This window comes from Thunnus albacares, chromosome 5 (assembly GCF_914725855.1).
Source record: "Thunnus albacares chromosome 5, fThuAlb1.1, whole genome shotgun sequence".
Taxonomy (NCBI): domain Eukaryota; kingdom Metazoa; phylum Chordata; class Actinopteri; order Scombriformes; family Scombridae; genus Thunnus; species Thunnus albacares.
In genome coordinates this window covers 13,670,611-13,692,265 of record NC_058110.1, presented here as the reverse complement: position 1 = coordinate 13,692,265, position 21,655 = coordinate 13,670,611, and the positions used below count along the sequence as shown (strand labels likewise).

At 37.3% G+C, this 21,655-nt stretch overlaps 2 protein-coding genes across 2 annotated transcripts; both read left to right on the top strand.

Moving 5' to 3' along the window:
- The first annotated feature begins 3,076 nt into the window (after positions 1 to 3,076).
- On the top strand, positions 3,077 to 7,363 carry LOC122982564 (taste receptor type 1 member 1-like). The gene is made up of 6 exons (XM_044351939.1): positions 3,077 to 3,258; positions 3,505 to 3,811; positions 3,917 to 4,642; positions 5,080 to 5,286; positions 5,543 to 5,663; positions 6,435 to 7,363. Exons 1-6 carry the CDS (start codon positions 3,077 to 3,079, stop codon positions 7,361 to 7,363), a joined length of 2,472 nt encoding a protein of 823 aa, XP_044207874.1.
- A 6,291-nt stretch (positions 7,364 to 13,654) lies between these two features.
- LOC122982563 (taste receptor type 1 member 1-like) lies at positions 13,655 to 17,602 on the top strand. Its single transcript, XM_044351938.1, has 6 exons — positions 13,655 to 13,836; positions 14,084 to 14,390; positions 14,498 to 15,223; positions 15,867 to 16,073; positions 16,330 to 16,450; positions 16,674 to 17,602. The coding sequence occupies exons 1-6, from the start codon at positions 13,655 to 13,657 to the stop codon at positions 17,600 to 17,602; spliced, it is 2,472 nt and encodes an 823-aa protein (XP_044207873.1).
- Positions 17,603 to 21,655: the final 4,053 nt, after the last annotated feature.

The following is a 21,655-nucleotide window of genomic DNA, read 5'->3' as shown; positions in this document are numbered from 1 at the left end:
GGAGGGAGTTTGATGTTGAAAGACCCGGAACCCCCGATGATCCCAGGGACATCAATGATGTTGCCTCCAGCGGCATCAGAAGATGTTTTTCACTCATCCCACTGTCATGGAAAGACAATTTTGATATGAGACAGTCAACTCAAGATTTCCATATAACTGGATAAAATAAAATTGTTTGTACACCCCTTCCCCTCCTGCTCATTTGAAATGTACAGTATCAGTCACAGCTAGAGGAGAGTGACAAGGATTAGAGAAATGTTTTCCTCTTCTTGCAAATTGAACAGTAACATGAGAATATAACATGGAAACTAAGAGTTACGATTTCATGGTTAAGAGAGTTCGATGAGTTGTATTTCATTTCTTTTAAAAGATTTCAATTATTCTGAGGTGCATTTCAATGTTTTTATGCTATTTTTCTTTTATAACATATAATATTGTTATATTTATAATATTGCCTTTCTCTATTGTCTTCCTAGAATTGGTTTGCAATTGTTCAGTAGTCAGAATCAGCACTTCCTTTTGCCTTTTTAACCCATTTGGGCTGAGTCATCAGGAACAAATTACATGTAAAAATGTAATTACATCTTACTCCCAAGGGAACTAAATTTGCCAACTTTTGCTAAATATATTGTTTCTCTTTTCTAACTTGACCATCCAGGAAAGGAAAGCAGTGACATCATTTACAACGGACTGGATTAGAGTTGTGAAGTGGGAGGGGCCCCTGGTTCTGGAACCACTTTCCTGTTCTGTATTCCCATTTCAAAATTTTTTTTAAACAATACCCTTAATATTATGTAACACTGCAGTTGTAAACCAAATGCAGCACCATACTTGCCGAATTCACTTGAAGTGATTAAAAGTGAACTGATATATGCTGTAGATTGTAAAAAAAAAAAAAAATTCTATTAGCAACGCACGTGACAAGATTATGAGCTGAAAGCCACTCATTAATCCCAGTACCAAAATGTTTACTCCACTGTACTGTGACTGCTCTCACTAAGGTAGTCATCAAAACTTGGCCTCTTTTCAATTCTTACTCTGCTCGCGAGAGTAATATCAGCAACATACTTGCTAGGTAGGATACATACTGTACAATTACAACAACTACTTTTCCAATCATTATAGTCTCTCCTGGGGGGTTCCCCAAGACTCTGCACCAGGACCACTGCTCTTCTCATTATACATGCTCCCAGTTGGCAACATACTCTGTGAATTGCATGTTAATTTCAATTTATATGCAGATGACACTTATATTTATATTCTCATAAGTAGATCCTGATCATCTCCCCATGCTTGAACTATTTATCGCTGTTAGATCTTTCAACATCTAGAGACAAAATCAAAATCTTGATTCTGAAGCCAAAAAAGAAAGAAAAAAAAACAACCAACCAAATATGTCAAAGATATCAATCAGCCAAAAATCTGGGTGTCACTTTTGACTCAAAACTCATTTGAAAAACACATCAGTGACATCACAAAAATAGCTTTGTTCTATCTCCTCCACATTTCACAAGTTCATCCATTTCTAGCAAAGTCTGATGCAGAAATTCTCATTTATGTATTTATCACCTCCAGACTTGATTATTGTAATACACTGTTCTCAGGTCTTTGTCGCTGCAGTACAAAAAACTCTTAAAGGAACTAAAAATCTGAACACATAACACTAATTCCTTCCTCACTTCACTGGCTCCCCATTTCACTCAGGTCAGACTACAAATTGCTCCTTATTAGCTACAAAACTATCCATGGGCTAGCACCATCTGGCAGAACATCCTGACATTCACCCGCCTAGACTCACAGTACACATCAAGCTCCACTACTGTGGAATAATTTACCATGCTCGATTAGAAAGGCAAACACCACTGAGACATTACGAAAAATCTATCTATTTTCACTTACCTACAGTTGAATAATTTATCCCTGTTGGCAAAACCTGTACTTAGTACTCATTTCTGTTTTATCTTGAATTTTTTATTTTAATTGTATTAATTTTTATTATACTGTGTTTTCATGTGTTACAATCTATTTATCTGTAATGTGTACCACCCTCTTGTAAAGTGTACCAGGACTTACATGAATTTACACTTTAAATAAACTTACTTACTACTTACATAATCATGATAAACCTATGGATTCTCCTACATACATAGAGGCCCAACTCAGGCCCATTAGCAGCAACATCAACTCAGTCACATACACCGCTGGTTGGCAACACTGCACACAACATTCAAAAGGGCAAAAAAAAACAAAAACAAAAGAGAAACAAACAAAAAAAACTGATCTGGGCCCAAGATGCCAATAAACTTTTATTTCCTCCTCAAATCTTCTTCAGTGCAGTTCATCAATGACTTAATTTTCACACTCAACAAACCCCTCAAATTTCAGTGAAATACAAGAAAAAGACGATGCAAAGCACAAGAGTGATATAACTGCAAAATGAAATTAATTAATGTGCACCATCAAAACAGGCCACATTCAGAAGTACTAGCAATTACTATGCTGTCATTACCTTTAACCTTCCATTTCATGTATAACTTCTCCTTAAATCTCTCTAAAACCATTTCTGGGCATTATTAGTCTTACTTGTTTAAAGCCAGGGCTGCTGTAGATGAAGGTAAACTAGAAGGCCCAAACGTCTAACACAGGGAAAGTGTCTCCCATGAATGTCCGTTATTTCTCATTTTAATTTCTGTCACACATTCTGAATTAAAAACATTAGTGCATTTGGAATTTTGGCTGAAAGAAGGAACGTCTCATTATGTTTAATTTCTAACATTACCAGATGAATCCATGATAGAGACATTAAACTTACTTGTGCATATTGTTAACACCTTTGTATATATATATATATATACACATCACAGGCAGTTTGTGCAGCAGCAGTTTAGATGCTTTTGCATACTGATTTGTGAATTCTCCTCCAACCATTTATAGGTAAGGATTTATGACACCTCAAGCATACCCAAGTGCATGGAAATCATCACTGAGGCTTAAACATCACCAGTGTCTCATGACATAAAGGCAGAAGCCAATCCTATTAGATTTCACATCAGAAAGGGAAATGGTAACTACAACAATGAAATATTTTCTAGCTTCTCTGTGTCTACTGGAATCTCTTCTTCATGCCTTGACTCAATGCACTGTCCCAGCCTCAGAGTTCCAGCTGGAAGGAGATTATTTGATAGGTGGACTTTTTGATGTTCATCATGCCAGTGGCCTTGTATATCATTACAGACCAGAAGCCATCGACTGCTCCAGGTGAGTCTTATAATAAATCTTGTTAACTGCTACATTACCAAAGTTGTTGAAGGACATCAGGTCCACATTATGGACCTCACTCCTTGTCCCATGCAGTCCCCTTTTAAATATCCGTATCTGTGTATGGGTCTGAAAACTGATAGTGTTAACTGAGCCTTCATAAACTACTAGTTAAAGCACTGTGGTAGAACTGATAAAACAATTAACCAAATTCTTACACTGTCATTGTTGTTCCTCTGTCCACAGTAAACCCTTAATTCTGTCAAGTTACCGGAGGTTTCAGTTGATGAGATTCACTGTGGAGGAAATCAATAACTCTACCAGCCTCCTGCCAAATGTATCTCTCGGCTATAAGATATTTGACCACTGCTCAGATACACAAAATTTCCCTGGTATTTTTAACCTCATTTCAGTCAATGACTTGATCAAACCTTGGGGTGACACACACAAGAATCTGTCTACAGTGTCCAAAGTGATAGCAGTGGTCGGTCCCATTACAAGCACTCAATCCCTTTCTGTAGCCCCACTCTTCATGGTGGATCTCATTCCTATGGTAAAAACAGTTTTATATTATGTTGTTTGAATTAAAACAGCATTGACATTTGAGAATTTATTGTCACTGAAAATTATGACATTTTCTCTGTTACTCTTTTAACAGGTCAGTTATGGAGCTACTAGCTCTGTTTTTTCAAGAAAACAAAAGTTTCCCTCTTTCCTACGAACAGTGCATCCCAATAAAGACAATGTAGAAGTAATTGTTAAAATTGTGCAACACTTCAAGTGGCGCTGGGTTGCTTTCCTTAACAGTGATAATGATTATGGCAATGATGCCTTGAAATTGTTCATAAAGATGATAAAGGACACCGAGATCTGCCTGGCATACACCCAAGGCCTCAATGATTATACAAATTACTCCCTAATTTTCAAACAGATAGAGGCACAGGAGGTACATGTCATAATTGTTTTTGCTCCAGAATGGACTGCTGAAGCTCTCATTGAGTCAGCAATACAACTGAATGTCACAAACAAAGTGTGGATAGCAGATGATGCATGGTCCTCAAACAAGAGGCTCCCAAAGGAGAAAGGAATCGAAAACATTGGAACTGTACTCGGGGTGTCTCAGCCAGAAGTGACAATACCTGGTTTCAGGGATTTTATCTTTTCCTCTAAAAGCCAGACTCAATGTGAAAATGCAAAACAACAGATGTTTTGTAATCAGATTTGTAACTGCAGTGACCTGAGTCTAGAAAAGGTCATTGATGCAGACCCATCTTTCTCTCTTCCTGTTTATTCTGCCGTATATGCCATCGCTCATGCCTTACACAATGTCTTGCAATGTGGAGCTGGAAGATGCAATGACAATATTACAGTCTACCCACACATGGTAAGTAGATTATACCAATGATTAGAGAATTTATCTAATTAATTCTAACTGTCTGACTCTTGGCCATTTATGTTTCTGACAATCATTTCAATAGAGCAGTGAATGAGTCTGTCATGTCATGTCAGGCGTGGTCAAGCCTTGAGAAATGTCTCAGTCACATTAATCTCTGAGGCTGAAACAACGCTCAATTAAATTTAATTTATTGGGAGCTACCAGTACTGTGCACAAAAGTTGTCTGATTTCTGCCTTCAGTATTCAGTTTACAATCTAATAAACCACTTCCTAAAACAGTAAAAAAGAGAAACTAGATGAGAGCACAAAAGAAGACCATCACACTGCAGATCAAGAATATTTTTAAAATGATGCTTTGCTGCTGATGTTCGATCTTGTGAACCCAAAAACGTAACGATCATCTGAAATTTGTCTTCCCACATCAGGTTCTAGCAGAGCTGAAGAGGTCAAACTTTACTCTTTTAAACCAGAGTATTCAGTTTGATGAGAACGGTGACCCCACATTCGGATTCTATGCTATAATTTACTGGAACAACAGTGGTGATGCAGAGGAGATCGGCTTTTATAAATTTCCCCCATCATTCAATTTCTTCATCAACACCACCAAAATTCAATGGTACACAAAGGGAGAAGTAAGTTGTTTTTTAAAGAGTTTATATGTTGATTTAAATATGCTTTTTCTTGGTTTTCCCCGCTTCTGCAGAGATGTGCATGTGGATGACAAAGTTGATTTGATTAGTAATAGCTGTGACTGGGGCAAACCACAATTTGAGGAACATCAGTTTTTATTATGTAATTTTGCAGAGATATCGTAACATTCAGTGTCGGTTACCTTTTACAAAATCTGATTTGACATTTGATTTGCTGCTAAATAATTGTTTTGTACAGGTGCCATCTTCACTATGTTCCCCAGAATGTCCTGTAGGATATGCAAAAAGGCCAGATGGAATCCACAAATGCTGCTTCACTTGTGAAATCTGTCCGAATGGAACTTATATCAACAACACAGGTAAATTATAACACATGGAAGGTTGTTACAATTACCTCTAGTGTATATTACTGTAAACCAGTGATTCTCAACAAGTGCGTCGCGGACCCGTTCTAAGTGGGTTGTGGACAGCTGGTCAAAAATAAATAAATAATATTTAATGCACATCTGATATTGGACTGGTCTTTTATTTTGAAAAAAAAATATTTTGACAGGCATGCGTCAGAGAGGTGCAGCAGTCTCGTGCCGTAGCCATGGTAACCATCATTTGATTGACGTTCACTTTAAGTTTGTGTTGATGTTCACAGGCAAGATGGCGAAGTGCAAATATGACCCAGAGTATTTAAAATGTGGATTTTCGTACATTGAGGATAAAAAGGGACAGAAATCCCAGTGTATGATATATAGTGAAGTGCGTGCAACTGAGAGTATGAAACCATCTATCTAACTATCTCTGAAATGCACTTTGTACATATAAATACATGTATTTATTTTTAAAAGATGACATATGTGTGTTTTCGAAGGATATTTTTGAAAAATAAATTTGCTTGGTTTGAATTCTGTAAAAGTGGGTTGTGACTTAATGACCCTGGGAAAATGTGGGTCCCAGGGTAAGACCAGTTGAGAACCCCTGCTGTGAACAACCAAAGAAATTTTGAAATGAAAGCTAATTTTAGAAGAACATGGAGTATCACAGATTAAAATTCAAAAGTTACGCTGTCTGATCTCTCTGTACTCACTAGAAGTTTGTCTTTTTTCTATTGACAATCTGTCTTTCTTATTGTAAAACAGAGGATCCCTACAAGTGCATTGACTGTAAGGAGACAGAGTGGTCCACAGAAGGAAGTATATCATGCAGTCTGCGGTTGGTGGAGTACATCCCATTCACAGACAGTGGGGCTATACTGACCATGATTGGGGCCTGCACCTTGGTGGGCCTCGCACTAGCCACGTCTGTTCTCTTTGCCATCAACTACAACACACCTGTTGTCAGATCTGCTGGGGGACCAATGTGCTTCTTAATTTTAGGTTCCCTTAGTCTGTGTAGTTTTAGTGTATTCTTTTACTTTGGTAAGCCAACCATTCCCTTTTGTATCTTAAGGTTCCTACCATTTTCATTGTTTTATGCTGTCTGTCTTGCATGTTTTGTAGTGCGCTCTTTTCAAATTGTTTGCATTTTCAAAATAGCTGCCAAGTTCCCCAAGCTCTACAGCTGGTGGATGAAATATCATGGACAATGGCTGGTCATCACAGTGGCATTTGTTACTCAGGCACTCATACTTCTTATTGGCTATTCTTATGGACACCCCAAGCCAAGCAATGAAACGAATTGGTATCCAGACAAAATCATACTTGGCTGTGAAATTGATCTCAAAGTATCTTCTGGTCCTGTGATTTTACTTGTATTTCTGTCCTCCCTTTGCTTTATTTTCTCCTACATGGGAAAAGACCTCCCAAAAAATTACAATGAGGCCAAAGCAATAACCTTCTGCCTGCTCCTGCTGATCCTCACCTGGACCATGTTTGCCACTGAATGTATGATTTACCGTGGAAAGTACATCCAAATTCTTAACGCTCTGGCAGTACTGTCCAGCCTCTACTCCTTTCTGTTGTGGTATTTCCTCCCAAAATGTTACATCATCATTTTCCAACCCCACAGAAACACACAGCAGTACTTTCAAGGTCTTATTCAAAGTTATACCAAAACAATTAGCCAGTAGCAGCCTTCAGTAAATATGTTTCTCTACTGACAGAGGAGCTGATGTACTTCAGGGCTTCTGAAAACTTTCAATACAATGATAATAATTAAGCTTTTTAGAGTATAGTATAGTTTAAATCTTTGTCTTATTGTAAGATAATCATAGTGTTATAGATATTTTTGATTGGTTAATTGGTTGTTTTACTGAGGGATGTACTGATAAGCAAAATCTTGATATTAGCTAAAATAATATACAGCGATTTCAACAAGAGGCACTCATACTGCTTTTTCAGGGATGGTTAGCATCTCCTAGTCCTAATCAGAAACAAACTAAACAAGACAAATGGCATTTCTTCTATGTCAATTTGGGGCATCTCAGTCAACAGCTTCATCCAACCTTGTGGCGACCTTAACAAGAATCTGTCCACTGTGTCAAAAGTGATAGAAGTGGTCAGTACTTTTAAGACCACTGAAACTCTGAATGTAGCCCAACTCTCCATGGTGGATCTCATTCCTGGTAAATTTGCCAACTATTGTGTTTTAACATATTTTTCCCAAATGGACAAAGATAAGGACAGTTTTATCATCACCAGTTTCAGAGGTGTTTTGTGCTAAATGCTAACATTAGCATGCTAACATCCTCACAATAACAATGCTGACATGCTGATGCTAAGCAGGTATAATGTTTGCCATGGTTACCATCTTGGTTTAGCCTGTTAGCATGCTAACATTTGGTAATTAGCTCTACACACAAAGTAAAACTGAGGCTGATGGGAATGTCATTACTTTAGCAAGCAATTCTGTCATACACAAAAAGATGAAAAGATCTCAGTCTGTACCAAAGTGGTGGATCGACCAATCTGAGCAGCCACCAATTAGTGAGCCCATTTTAACAAGGTAATTGTCAATAAATTTACAGTTTGACGTCCCTCCATGCAAGACCTTTCTGGCCTTGTTATACAAGTATTTCATCCACACTATATATGTGAAAAAACAATACTACTCATCACTTCATGAATACTACCAGGTCAGAACTGTAGGCTACACATCAGAAAGAACTGTTGTGACAAGTTTTACCTTTGCACTTGAATAACTAAATCCAACACTTTAAAACACTTTAATCTTATTAGGTTAAATACCCACCTCAGATCATTCAAAGATAATTTCATTTCATAAGATAAGTTCATTTTTTTGTACTAATTTAGATGTCTAGTCTACATGTGCCACAATTATATAATAATAGACGTGATTCAATAAAAACAATGTGGAATTTGTGTGTTTTCGTCTTTTTCCTCTTTGTGTAACATTTTTTTTGAGGTTGCCATACATGGCATTTAATTAGTCTCAAAACCTGTGCACATAAAAATCAGGTTTGTGCACGTGATATGAGTGCACAAACCACTATCCGTGAGCGGAAAACCATCCTCACAAGGGAGCATTTCTGCTCTGCAAGTGCACAGAACCTATTCGCGAGTAGAAAAGCATCCTGCGAGCACAAGGCTGTGACGAGCGCGAGCTCAACCCTCCCTACGTGGCTGCAACTGCTCAACACTTGCTTGTTCATCAAGTTGACTTTTGAGACTTTGGAGGCGGGGATGGAATAGACAGACCGCTCCTTTGATTTGTCACTTTGAATACTGACCATGACTTTTGATTGACTGTTTGCTTTGATCACTGACACAGTCGAACACAGGCAGCAGTTGCCTGAGAGAACAAAGGGAAACATAAATAATGATATTTAGTGGCTAATTCTCTGTTTTATCACCACGTACACTTATGAAAAAGTGTTAGACATCATAGCAGAAGCCTTAAAGATGTTCAAGCCCACTTTAACATTTGTGAAAACCTTCATTTTGCTTATGAAAACAGAAAAAAGGGCGATTTCACTGCTTTTTTTGTGCATCCAAAACCAATCAAAACCAATAAAAAACCACATAGACTTGTCAAATCTGCAATAGAACACCAAGGAGACTCTGGAGACTCATTAAAACACAGTAAAAACTTTATTCTATTTGTGAAAAAACAAAAAACGGCAATTTACTAATATTGTGACTAGATCTTGCAGTTTTTGCACAGCACGATTCCACATCTCTCCATTTCATTGGTTATGGCCATGTAGAACTCCTCTTTTTCACTTATAAATAAAAATAGAAAAGTTTTCTCATCTGTCTAATGTGGTCTGATTTTGAGACTAATTAAATGCCATAGTCGTAACATTGATCTTACCTAATGAAGGCACCACTTTACTGTGACGCTGTCCCCAGGCACACCTTATATATACACTTGTGTAACTATTCCTTTTTGAATTGAGATTAAAATTAGGGTGCAGACTATCAGGGCTTTTGCTTTTGCTCAGTTTCTTGTTAAAACGTAAAAAGTTTTTTCATCTTAACAAGATCTTTTCATGTCCCAACAAGTTATGTGTCATGCCATTACTAAATATCAAATTATTCTGTTTCAACAAGAACATTTTCTTGTTATAATAAAATGTTACATCTTGTTATATCATGAAATCTTCTCATTATTTTAGAAAATTAACCTTTCTGGTTATAATACAATACAGTTTGACAAAAAAAAGATCCTGTCAGTGACACTGTAGGCTCAACTATCAAATAGACCTAACATGACCAATCAGAAATATAACATTATTGATGTAGACGTGGAGAAAGTTTTTATGTATTATTGCAATGGCCTTGTTTTGTATGTCTGTGGCTACAAAAACTTCACATCCCAAGCATGAAATAAAACTTAATTAAACCACATAAACTAGTCATTGTTAATTTTTCATCTCTTGGTCTGTTTCTTATTTTAACAACATATGAAAGATTCTTGTTATCAACAGAGAAATTTATCACATTATACAAACAAAAGTTTGTTTTAATGTGACACAGGCAAGGAATATAAGGTTTAGGGGATTTCAATCAAAATATACAATGATGGTCATGAGATGCTACTAATTATTTGCAAGATGAGCATCAGGGCCACATTTATTTGCATTCTACCACAGACGGTCTGCATCATAGCATCCAAGAAAAATAAAGTACTGGTCACAGTATTGGCCACACTATTGATTACTAAGTGATCTTTTGGAAGTTAAGTGCAAACATTAATGACTGCTTAGTACCAAAAAATGCAGATGAAAGCCGATCCCTTCCTGCCAAGCAGAACGAGGAGTTCCGCCCTTTTGCCAAGAGGCTGCCTGGATTCAAAACTCTGCTGAGCATCCAGCTCATGGCCCGGCCATCTATCCCTGTCATCCGCAGAGTGCAAATGATCTCCTTTCAAATGACCTGTGTGGCTAAAGGTTAAGCCATGCAGAGCTCATTTGTAAGAGGATGTAGCATTTCAGCATAAACCAGAGACACCTGGTTGAATGAATGAATGAATTTGTGTGTATTTGCTTGTGACCCCATGCAATCTTACAATCTCATGTTACTTCAAACTTTCATTCAATATAAAAACTTTTCATTAGACTTTTGAAACATATTATTGGTTAAAACCTTAAAGCATTCACATCCACATGCACTGGACACAGCAATGAGGACAAAATTAGAACTAGTGTCTGGAAGTTGTTACAATAGTCTTCTCATTAAATGATGAAGATTGATGAGATATGGGATAATTAACTCGTGATTTCCATATAACTGGATAAAATAAAATTGTTTGTACACCCTTTCCCCTCCCCTCATTTGAAATGTATATTATTAGTCACAGCTAGAGGAGAGTGGCAACGGTTAGAGAATTTTTTCCTCTTCTTGCAAATTGAACAGTAACATGAAAACATAACATGGAAAATAAGAGTTACGATTTCATGGTTGTGAGAGTTGGATTAGTTGCATTTAATTTCCTTTAAAAGGTTTCTATTTTTTATGTGCATTTTAATGTTTTTATGTTTTTCTTTTTTGGTGTTTTTGATGCATTATGTAAAGTGCTTTGAAATTTGCCTTCCTTGCATGGATCAAATTAGTCTGGAAATATTGCCTTTGTCTATTATCTGCCTAGAATTGGTCTGCAATTATTCAGTAGTCAGTGAGACTCAGCACTGCCTTTTACCTTTTTAACCCCATCGTCATCATAAACCAAATGTATAAACCAAATTCAGCACCATAGTTACTGAACTCACTCAAAAGTGATTAGAAGTGAACTGATACACACTGTACATTGTAAAATTTGTTTTTTTTCTGCTTGCCATTAGCCACGTATGTGACAGGATTTTGAGCTCAATGCCGCTGATTGATCCCAGTGCCAAAATGCCACTCTACTATGACTGCTCTCACTATGGCAGTCATCAGATCTTGGCCTCTCTTCAATTCTTGTTCTGCTCAATCTGACTGGCGCATTTGAAACTTTCGACCATACTATACTACGGCACTGTCTAGAGAGTAATATTGGCATCACTGGCATAGCACTCCAATTGTTCCGCCCATACTTTCTGGGTAGGATGCATACTATCAATTACAACAACTCCTTTTCCAGTTGTCACATTCTCTCCTGTGGGGTTCCCCAAGGCTCTGTACTAGCACCACTGCTCTTCTCATTATACATGCTCCCACTTAGCAACATCCTCTGTGAATTGCATGTTAATTTCAACTTATATGCAGATGACACTTATATTTATATTCCTAACCTGCTAGAAGATCCTGATCATCTCCCCAGGCTTGAATGCTGTTTATCACTGTTAGATCTTCCTACACCTAAATAAAGACATAATTGAAATCTTGTTTGAGCCAAAAAAGAAAAAAAACAAACAAACCACCAAATATGTCAAAGATATGAATAAGCCAAAAATCTGAGTGTCACTTTCAACTCAACACTCATTTCAAAAACACATCAATGATTTCACAAAAGTAGCTTTCTTCCATCCCCACCACATTTCCTGTGTTCGTCCATTTTTAACAAAGATGCAGAAATTCTTATTCATGAATTTATCACTTTCAGACTTGATTACTGTAATGCACTGTCCTCAGGCCTTCTTGGCTGCAGCACAAAAAAACTCCAACTATTCCAAAATGCAGTTTCCAGAACTCTTACAGGAAAGAAAAGATTTCAGCACGTAACACCAATTTTGTCCTTACTTCACTGGCTCCCCATTTTACTGAAGTCAGACTACAAGCTGCTCCTTATTAGCTACAAAACTCCTAATGGGCTAGCACCATCTGGCATAACTTCTAAGTCCCTACATTTCCCCACTTACACTCACAGTACACACTGAGCTCCACTACTGTAGAATAATTTATCATGGAGAGGCAAACACCACTGAGGCATTACTAAAAATCTATCTATTTTCACTCACCTACAGTTGAATAATTTATCCCTATTGGCAAAACCTGTACTTAGTTCTCATTTCTGGTCTATCTTGATTTTTTTATTTTAATTGTATTAATTTTATTGTATTGTTTTCATGTGTTACAATCTATTTATATGTAATGTGTACTACCTTCTTGTAAAGTGTACCAGGACTTCCATGAATTTACACTTTAAATAAACTTACTCACTACTTACTTAATCATGATAAACCTAAGGATTCCCCTAGATACATGCACCAGGAAGAGGCCCAAATCAGACCCATTAGCAGCAACATCAACTCGGTCACATACACCATTGGTTGGCAACAATGCACAAAGCACACCACATTCAAAAGGGGGGAAAAAAATCAAAGGAGAAACAAACAAAAAAACTGATCTGGGCCCAAGGTGCCAATACACCTTTATTTCCTCCTCGACTCTACTTCAGTGCAGTTGATGATTGACTTAACAATTTTAACACTCAACAAACCACTCAAACTTCAGTGAAATATAAGAAAAGGACAATGCAAAGCACAACAGTGATATGACTGCAAATCAAAACAGGTCACATTCAGAAGTAATGGCAAGTAATGACAAAGTGTCTCCCATGAATGTCAGCTATTTCTCATTTTAATTAAATCATTTTCATTTCTGTCACACATACTGAATTTAAAACATGAGTGCATTTGGCATTTTGGCTAAAAGAAGAAGAGTGTCATTATGTTTGATTTCCAATACTACCAGATTAATCCATGATAGAGACATTCAACTTACTTGCACATATTGTTAACACCTTTGTATGTATATACATCACAGGTGGTATGTGCAGCAGCAGTTTAGATGCTTTTGCATACTGATTTGTGAATTCTCCTCCAACCATTTATAGGTAAGGATTTATGATGCCTCATGCAAACCCAAGTGCATGGAAATGATCACTGAGGCTTAAACATCACCAGTGTCTCATGACATAAAGGCAGAAGCCAATCCTATTAGATTTCACATCAGAAAGGGAAATGGTAACTACAACAATGAAATATTTTCTAGCTTCTCTGTGTCTACTGGAATCTCTTCTTCATGCCTTGACTCAATGCACTGTCCCAGCCTCAGAGTTCCAGCTGGAAGGAGATTATTTGATAGGTGGCCTTTTTGATGTTCATCATGCCAGTGGCCTTGTTTATCATTACAGACCAGAAGCCATCGACTGCTCCAGGTGAGTCTTAAAATAAATCTTGCTAACTGCTACATTACAAAAGTTGTTGAAGGACATCAGATTCACATTATGGACCTCACTCCTTGTCCCAGGCAGTCCCCTTTTAAATATCCGTATCTGTGTATGGGTCTGAAAACTGATAGTGTTAACTGAGCCTTCATAAAACTACTAGTTAAAGCACTGTGGTAGAACTGATAAAACAATTAACCAAATTCTTACACTGTCGCTGTCCTTTCTCTGTCCACAGTAAACCCTTCATTCTGTCAAGTTACCGGAGGTTTCAGTTGATGAGATTCACTGTGGAGGAAATCAATAACTCTACCAGCCTCCTGCCAAATGTATCTCTCGGCTATAAGATATTTGACCACTGCTCAGATACACAAAATTTCCCTGGTATTTTTAACCTCATTTCAGTCAATGACTTGATCAAACCTTGGGGTGACACACACAAGAATCTGTCTACAGTGTCCAAACTGATAGCAGTGGTTGGTCCTTATACCAGCACTCAATCCCTGACTGTAGCTCCACTCTTTATGGTGGATCTCATTCCCATGGTAAAAAAAACATTTTATATTATTTTGTTTTCATTAAAATGGCATTGATGTTTGAGAATTTATTGTCACTGAAAATTATGACATTTTCTCTGTTACTCTTTTAACAGGTCAGTTATGGAGCTGCTAGTTCTATTTTTTCAATAAAACAAAAGTTTCCCTCTTTCCTAAGAACAGCACGTCCCAATAAAGACACCATAGAAGTAATTGTTAAAATTGTGCAACACTTCAAGTGGCGCTGGGTTGCTTTCCTTAACAGTGATAATGATTATGGCAATGATGCCTTGAAATTGTTCATAAAGACGATAAAGGACACCGAGATCTGCCTGGCATACACCCAAGGCCTCAATGATTATACAAATCACTCCCTAATTTTCAAACGGATAGAGGCACAGGAGGTACATGTCATAATTGTTTTTGCTCCAGAATGGACTGCTGAAGCTCTCATTGAGTCAGCAATACAACTGAATGTCACAAACAAGGTGTGGATAGCAGATGACACGTGGTCCTCAAACAAGAGGCTCCCAAAGGAGAAAGGAATTGAAAACATTGGAACTGTACTCGGGGTTGCTGAGCCATTAATAGCAATGCCTGGTTTCAGGGATTTTATCTTTTCCTCTAAAAGCCAGACACAATGTGAAAATGCAGAACAACAGATGTTTTGTAATCAGATTTGTAACTGCAGTGACCTGAGTCCAGAAAAGGTCATTGCTGCAGACCCATCTTTCTCTTTTTCTATATATTCTGCTGTATATGCCATCGCTCATGCCTTACACAATGTCTTGCAATGTAGAGCTGGAAGATGTAATGACAATATTACAGTCTACCCACACATGGTAAGTAGATTATACCAACGATTAGAGAATTTATCTAATTAATTCTAACCGTCTGACTCTTGGCCATTTCTGTTTCTGACAAGTTTAGCTTATAGACATTTGAAAGTAACCTATCATGAGTAAAAACACTGATCTGTTTCGTTGTCATATAACACAGATGTAAACAAAGCCTGTATAGTATCCTTGGAATACAATCAAGACTGTTTTTTACCTTCCAAACATTAGAAATCAGACAACAAATCCAAATACTGTGATGATGGCTTCCGATAGAATAATTTCAATAGAGCAGTGAATAAGTCTGAAAGAGATCAAGTCATGTCAGGTGTTGTCAAGCCTTGAGAGATGTCTCAGTCACATTAAATCTCTGTGAGGTTGAAACAAAGCTCAATTAAATTTAATTTATTGGGAGCTACCAGTACAGAGAGCAAAAGTTTCATCTGATTTCTGCCCTCAGTATTCAGTTTACAATCTAATAAACCACTTTCTTATACAGTAAAAAGAGAAATGGGATGAGAGCACAAAAGGGGAGCATCACACTGCAGATCAAGAATATTTTTAAGTCGTATTTAATCAATATGTCTGATGTTCAATCTTGTGAACCCAAAAACTTAACGATCATCTGAAATTTGTGTTTCCACATCAGGTTCTAGCAGAGCTGAAGAAGTCAAACTTTACTCTTTTAAACAAGAGTATTCAGTTTGATGAGAACGGTGACCCCACATTCGGATTCTATTCTATACTTTACTGGAACAACAGTGGTGATGCAGAGGAGATCGGCTTTTATAAATTTCCCCCATCGTTCAATTTCTTCATCAACAACACCAAAATCCAGTGGTTCACAAAGGGAGAAGTAAGTTGTTTTTCAAAGAATTTATATGTTGATTTAAATATGCTTTGTCTTGATTTTTCCTGCTTCTGCAGAGATGTGCATGTGGATGACAAAGTTGATTTGATTAGTAATAGCTGTGACTGGGGCAAACCACAATTTGAGGAACATCAGTTTTTATTATGTAATTTTGCAGAGATATTGTAATATTCAGTGTCGGTTACCTTTTACAAAATCTGATTTGACATTTGATTTGCTGCTAAATAATTGTTTTGTACAGGTGCCATCTTCACTATGTTCCCCAGAATGTCCTGTAGGATATGCAAAAAGGCCAGATGGAATCCACAAATGCTGCTTCACTTGTGAAATCTGTCCGAATGGAACTTATATCAACAACACAGGTAAATTATAACACATGGAAGGTTGTTACAATTACCTCTAGTGTATATACCTATAAATAACTAAAGCAAGTTTGACATACAAGTTAATTTTAGAAGAACATACAGTATCACAGATTAAAATTCTAAACTTATTTCCTCAGCTGTCTGATCTCTCTTTACTCAAGGATTTTTCAGAAGTTTTTCTTTTATCTATTGACAATCTGTCTTTATTATTGTAAAACAGAGGATCCCTACAAGTGCATCAACTGTAAGGAGACAGAGTGGTCCAAAGTAGGAAGTACATCATGCAGTCTGCGGTTGGTGGAGTACATCCCGTTCACAGACAGCGGGGCTATACTGACCATGATTGGGGCCTGCACCTTGGTGGGCCTCGCACTAGCCACGTCTGTTCTCTTTGCCATCAACTACAACACACCTGTTGTCAGATCTGCTGGGGGACCAATGTGCTTCTTAATTTTAGGTTCCCTCAGTCTGTGTAGTTTTAGTGTATTCTTTTACTTTGGTAAGCCAACCATTCCCTTTTGTATCTTAAGGTTCCTACCATTTTCATTGTTCTATGCTGTCTGTCTTGCATGTTTTGTAGTGCGCTCTTTTCAAATTGTTTGCATTTTCAAAATAGCTGCCAAGTTCCCCAAGCTCTACAGCTGGTGGATGAAATATCATGGACAATGGCTGGTCATCACAGTGGCATTTGTTACTCAGGCACTCATACTTCTCATTGGCTATTTTTATGGACACCCCAAGCCAAACAATGAAACGAATTGGTATCCAGACAAAATCATACTTGGCTGTGACATCAATCTCAAAGTATTCTCTGGTCCTGTGATTTTACTTGTATTTCTGTCCTCCCTTTGCTTTATTTTCTCCTACATGGGAAAAGACCTCCCAAAAAATTACAATGAGGCCAAAGCAATAACCTTCTGCCTGCTCCTGCTGATCCTCACCTGGACCATGTTTGCCACTGAATGTATGATTTACCGTGGAAAGTACATCCAAACTCTTAATGCTCTGGCAGTACTGTCCAGCCTCTACTCCTTTCTGTTGTGGTATTTCCTCCCAAAATGTTACATCATCATTTTCCAACCCCACAGAAACACACAGCAGTACTTTCAAGGTCTCATTCAAAGTTATACCAAAACAATTAGCCAGTAGCAGCCTTCAGTAAATATGTTTCTCTACTGACAGAGGAGCTGATGTACTTCAGGGCTTCTGAAAACTTTCAATACAATGATAATAATTAAGCTTATTAGAGTAGTTAGTATAGTTTAAATCTTTGTCTTATTGTAAGATAATCATAGTGTTATAGATATTTTTGATTGGTTAATTGGTTGTTTTACTGAGGGATGTACTGATAAGCAAAATCTTGATATTAGCTAAAATAATATACAGCGATTTCAACAAGAGGCACTCATACTGCTGTTTCAGGGATGGTTAGCATCTCCTAGTCCTAATCAGAAACAAACTAAACAAGACAAATGGCATTTCTTCTATGTCAATTTGGGGCATCTCAGTCAACAGCTTGATCCAACCTTGTGGTGAACTTAACAAGAATCTGTCCACTGTGTCAAAAGTGATAGAAGTGGTCGGTACCTTTAAGACCACTGAAACTCTGACTGTAGCCCGACTCTTCGTGGTGGATCTCATTCCTGGTAAATTTGCCAACTTTTGTGTTTTAACATATTTTTTCCCAGACAGATAAAGACAGTTTTATCACCACCAATTTCAGAGGTGCTTTGTGCTGAATGCTAACATTAGCATGCTAACATCCTCACAATAACAATGCTGACATGGTGATGCTAAGCAGGTATAATGTTTGCCATGGTTACCATCTTGGTTTAGCCTGTTAGCATGCTAACATTTGGTAATTAGCACTACACACAAAGTAAAACCGAGGCTGATGGGACTTTCATTAATTTAGCAAGAAATTTAGCCATACAAAAAAAGATGAAAATTTGGACAGGATCACCAAAGTGATTAAAATTCGCCTTGATGCGACCATAAATGTCTAAACTAAATTTCATGGTAATCCATTCAATAATTTCTGAGACATTGTACTCAAAACAATATATGTGAACCTCATGGTGGTGCAAGATGAAAAGACAGAGACTCTCCGCTCCGAAGTAGAATACCTCCTCAGGTAACCATGAATATGTGTAGAAACTTTGTGCCAATAAATTTTGCAGATGTTGAGATATTTAACTAGATAAATGAAAACTTTGACCTGTTGGTTTCATTAGAAGAAAAATCGCTAAAGTTTAATATTAGGGCACCCTCTGGGCACCATGAATATTTGTACCAAATTTAATGGAAATCCATCCCATATTTGTCAAGACATTCCATTAAAGTAAAAAATGTCAATGTATGCTGGTGGCGCTATAGGTAAAGTCACCAAAGTGCATCATCAAGTCAGTAGGATTCATACTCTGGGGGGCCATATATGTCTATACAAAAATCCCATGGCGATATCTCCAATAGTTGTTGAGATATTTCAGTCTGTACCAAAGTGGTGGACCAACCAGTCTGAGCAGCCACCAATTATTAAGCCCATTTTAACAAAGTAATTGTCAATAAATTTACAGTTTGACATCCCTCCATGCAAGACCTTTCTGGCCAAGTATTTCATCCACATTCTACAATATGAAAAGGAAAAGAAGTCTCTCCACAGATCATTCAATGATAATCCAAGTTAATCCTTTTAAACCCTGTACTAATCTAGATATTTAATCTACATGTGCAGCAATTATACAAGAATAGATGTGATTCAATAAAAACATAAAATGGAATTTCTGTGTTTTCCTCTTTTTCCTCTTTGTGTAACAGTTTTTGAGATTGCTGTATATGGTGTTTAATTCATCTCAAAACCCACACACATAAAAACCAGGTGTGTGCACATGATATGAGCGCACAGAACACTATCCGTGGGCGAAAAATCATTCTTGCAAGGGAGCATTTCTGCTCCACATGCACAGACTGTGACGCTGTCCCCAGGCACACCTTGAATATACTTGTGTAACTGTTCCTTTTTGTATTGAGATTAAAATTAGGGAGCAGGATATCAGGGCTTTGGTATGGCAGTGTATTGCTGCCACCATGACGTAAAACATTTTTGCTTAGTTTCTTGATAAAATGTAAAAAAGTTTTTTCATTTTAACAAGATCTTTTCACATTCCAACAAGTTATTTGTCATGGTATCACTAGATACCAAATTATTCCATTTTAACAAGAACATTTTCTTGTTATGACAAAATGCCACATCTTGTTATATCATGAAATCTTCTCATTATTTAAAATTAACCTCTCTTATTATAACACAATAAGTTGCTTTAATGAAAAAAAGATCTGATCAGTGACACTGTAGGCTACACAAATCAAACAGACCTAAGATGACGATTGAGTCATTTAACATTATTGATGTAGACATGTGGCAGAGAGTTTTTATGTATTATGGCAATGGCTTTATTTTATATTGTTTTGTATGTCTGTGGCTTCAAACAAACTTCAGATCCAAAGCATGAAATAAAACTCAATTAAACAAACACACCGGCACTCACAGATCAATCATCTTATTTATTGTGGACAATAAATTTTTACTTTGTTCAAGACTTGGAACTGTGTGCACCATTACTATTCACTATATAAAACTTAATTAAACTGCATAAACTAGTCATTGTTAATTTTTCTTCTCTTGATCTTTTTCTTATTTTAACAATATGTGACAGACTCTTGATATCAACATAGCAATTTATTATGTTATAACAACAAGTTTGTTTTAATGTGATACTACAGACAAGGAATATAAAGGTTAGGGGATATTTAAATCAAAATACACAGTGATGGTCATGAGATGCTACACTCTTAGAAATAAAAGGTGCTGACTAGAACCATACAAGGTTCTACAGCTTGTCCCCATAGGAGAACCCATTCAGAGGGTTCTACCTAGAACCCAAAATAAAGGTTATACCTTGAACTATCTGTGAAAGGTTCTACCCAGAACCCCCTATGAGAGATTCCACAGAGAACCCTTCTATGGTATAATGGTTTTACCCAGAACCCTCACTGAGGTTCTATCCAGAACCTTTTCACCTTCTACAGGTTTCATCTAGAACCCACCCAGGGAGCTCCACCCAGAAACCCCATCATATTCCAAAGGTTTCATCTAGAACCCACACAGGGAGTTCCACCGAGAACCCTTTCATATTTCAAAGGTTTCATCTAGAACCCACACAGGGAATTCCACCGGGAAACCTTTCATATTTCAAGAGTTTCACCTAGAACCCTCTTGTCTTCTGAGGATTCTATGAAGAACCATATTGTATTCTACAGATCAGGCAAAAAATGATTGAATCCCATATATTGTATATTGTGGTCATCCATCATTTTAACAATCTATGTTACAATTACCAATGTTTACAATGTTGACATTGAGAAAACATTCAAACAATTTTTACTGAGAAAAAAAATTTATTTAAAAATCTTGGAACAATGATGGATAAGGAAGGGAGACTCTCTGAGGATAAGCCAACAGAACAGGAGAGGCTTTGTAGGCCCTGGAAGGAACAGGTCAAAAGTAAGCATGGCGACAACATGACAAATAGGACACAAGCCGGGCAAATAAGGCTGTCCTCAGCAGGTGAATTCATGTAATCTCGAGCAATGGTGACATAGCAGAGAGAGAAGAGAAAAAAAAAAGTAGCATTCCAAGGTACACTTATTACACCAGATGAAGCAGTAAGCCGCTTACAAACAACAAAGTAATGCATGGTCCAATGAGAGAAATCAGACATAATAATGGTGACAGTGGAACAGATTGATTAAGCCTGCCCTACAACTCCTATAGTAAGAGCCTCCACTGGCACACAATCAGGTGGAAATGAGGGAACATTGATAATTCATTATAACATGTCACCAGAAAAGGTGTTTGAGTAATCATCCAAACCCTCTTGTTCAAGTCACTGGCACACGTCACTTTTTGTCCGGGCTGTATAACTCATTTCTGCAAAAAAACAAGCTGCTAGCATTACAATAGTCCAGCTTTCACCATAAAAGTCCTTCTTTAGAGTCAAGCTTGTTGAAATAAGATATTAGATTTAGCTTACCTTGATTCTCTGAAGTTTCTGATCTGAAGTCTCTTAGCGCCTGCAAACTAACCCTAACAGGGCAGCAAGCCCCCTGGCCCCACACACAAAAACCCAGCCTTACCCCTGG

Excerpts from the sequence above, each read along its gene's own strand:
- LOC122982564 (XM_044351939.1), top strand. The coding sequence starts at position 3,077 with ATGAAATATTTTCTAGCTTCTCTGTGTCTACTGGAATCTCTTCTTCAT. Across the intron at positions 4,643-5,079 it reads TTACAGTCTACCCACACATG|GTTCTAGCAGAGCTGAAGAG; the intron begins GTAAGTAGATTA and ends TTCCCACATCAG. Across the intron at positions 5,664-6,434 it reads AACTTATATCAACAACACAG|AGGATCCCTACAAGTGCATT; the intron begins GTAAATTATAAC and ends ATTGTAAAACAG.
- LOC122982563 (XM_044351938.1), top strand. The coding sequence starts at position 13,655 with ATGAAATATTTTCTAGCTTCTCTGTGTCTACTGGAATCTCTTCTTCAT. Across the intron at positions 14,391-14,497 it reads TGGTGGATCTCATTCCCATG|GTCAGTTATGGAGCTGCTAG; the intron begins GTAAAAAAAACA and ends CTCTTTTAACAG. Across the intron at positions 15,224-15,866 it reads TTACAGTCTACCCACACATG|GTTCTAGCAGAGCTGAAGAA; the intron begins GTAAGTAGATTA and ends TTTCCACATCAG.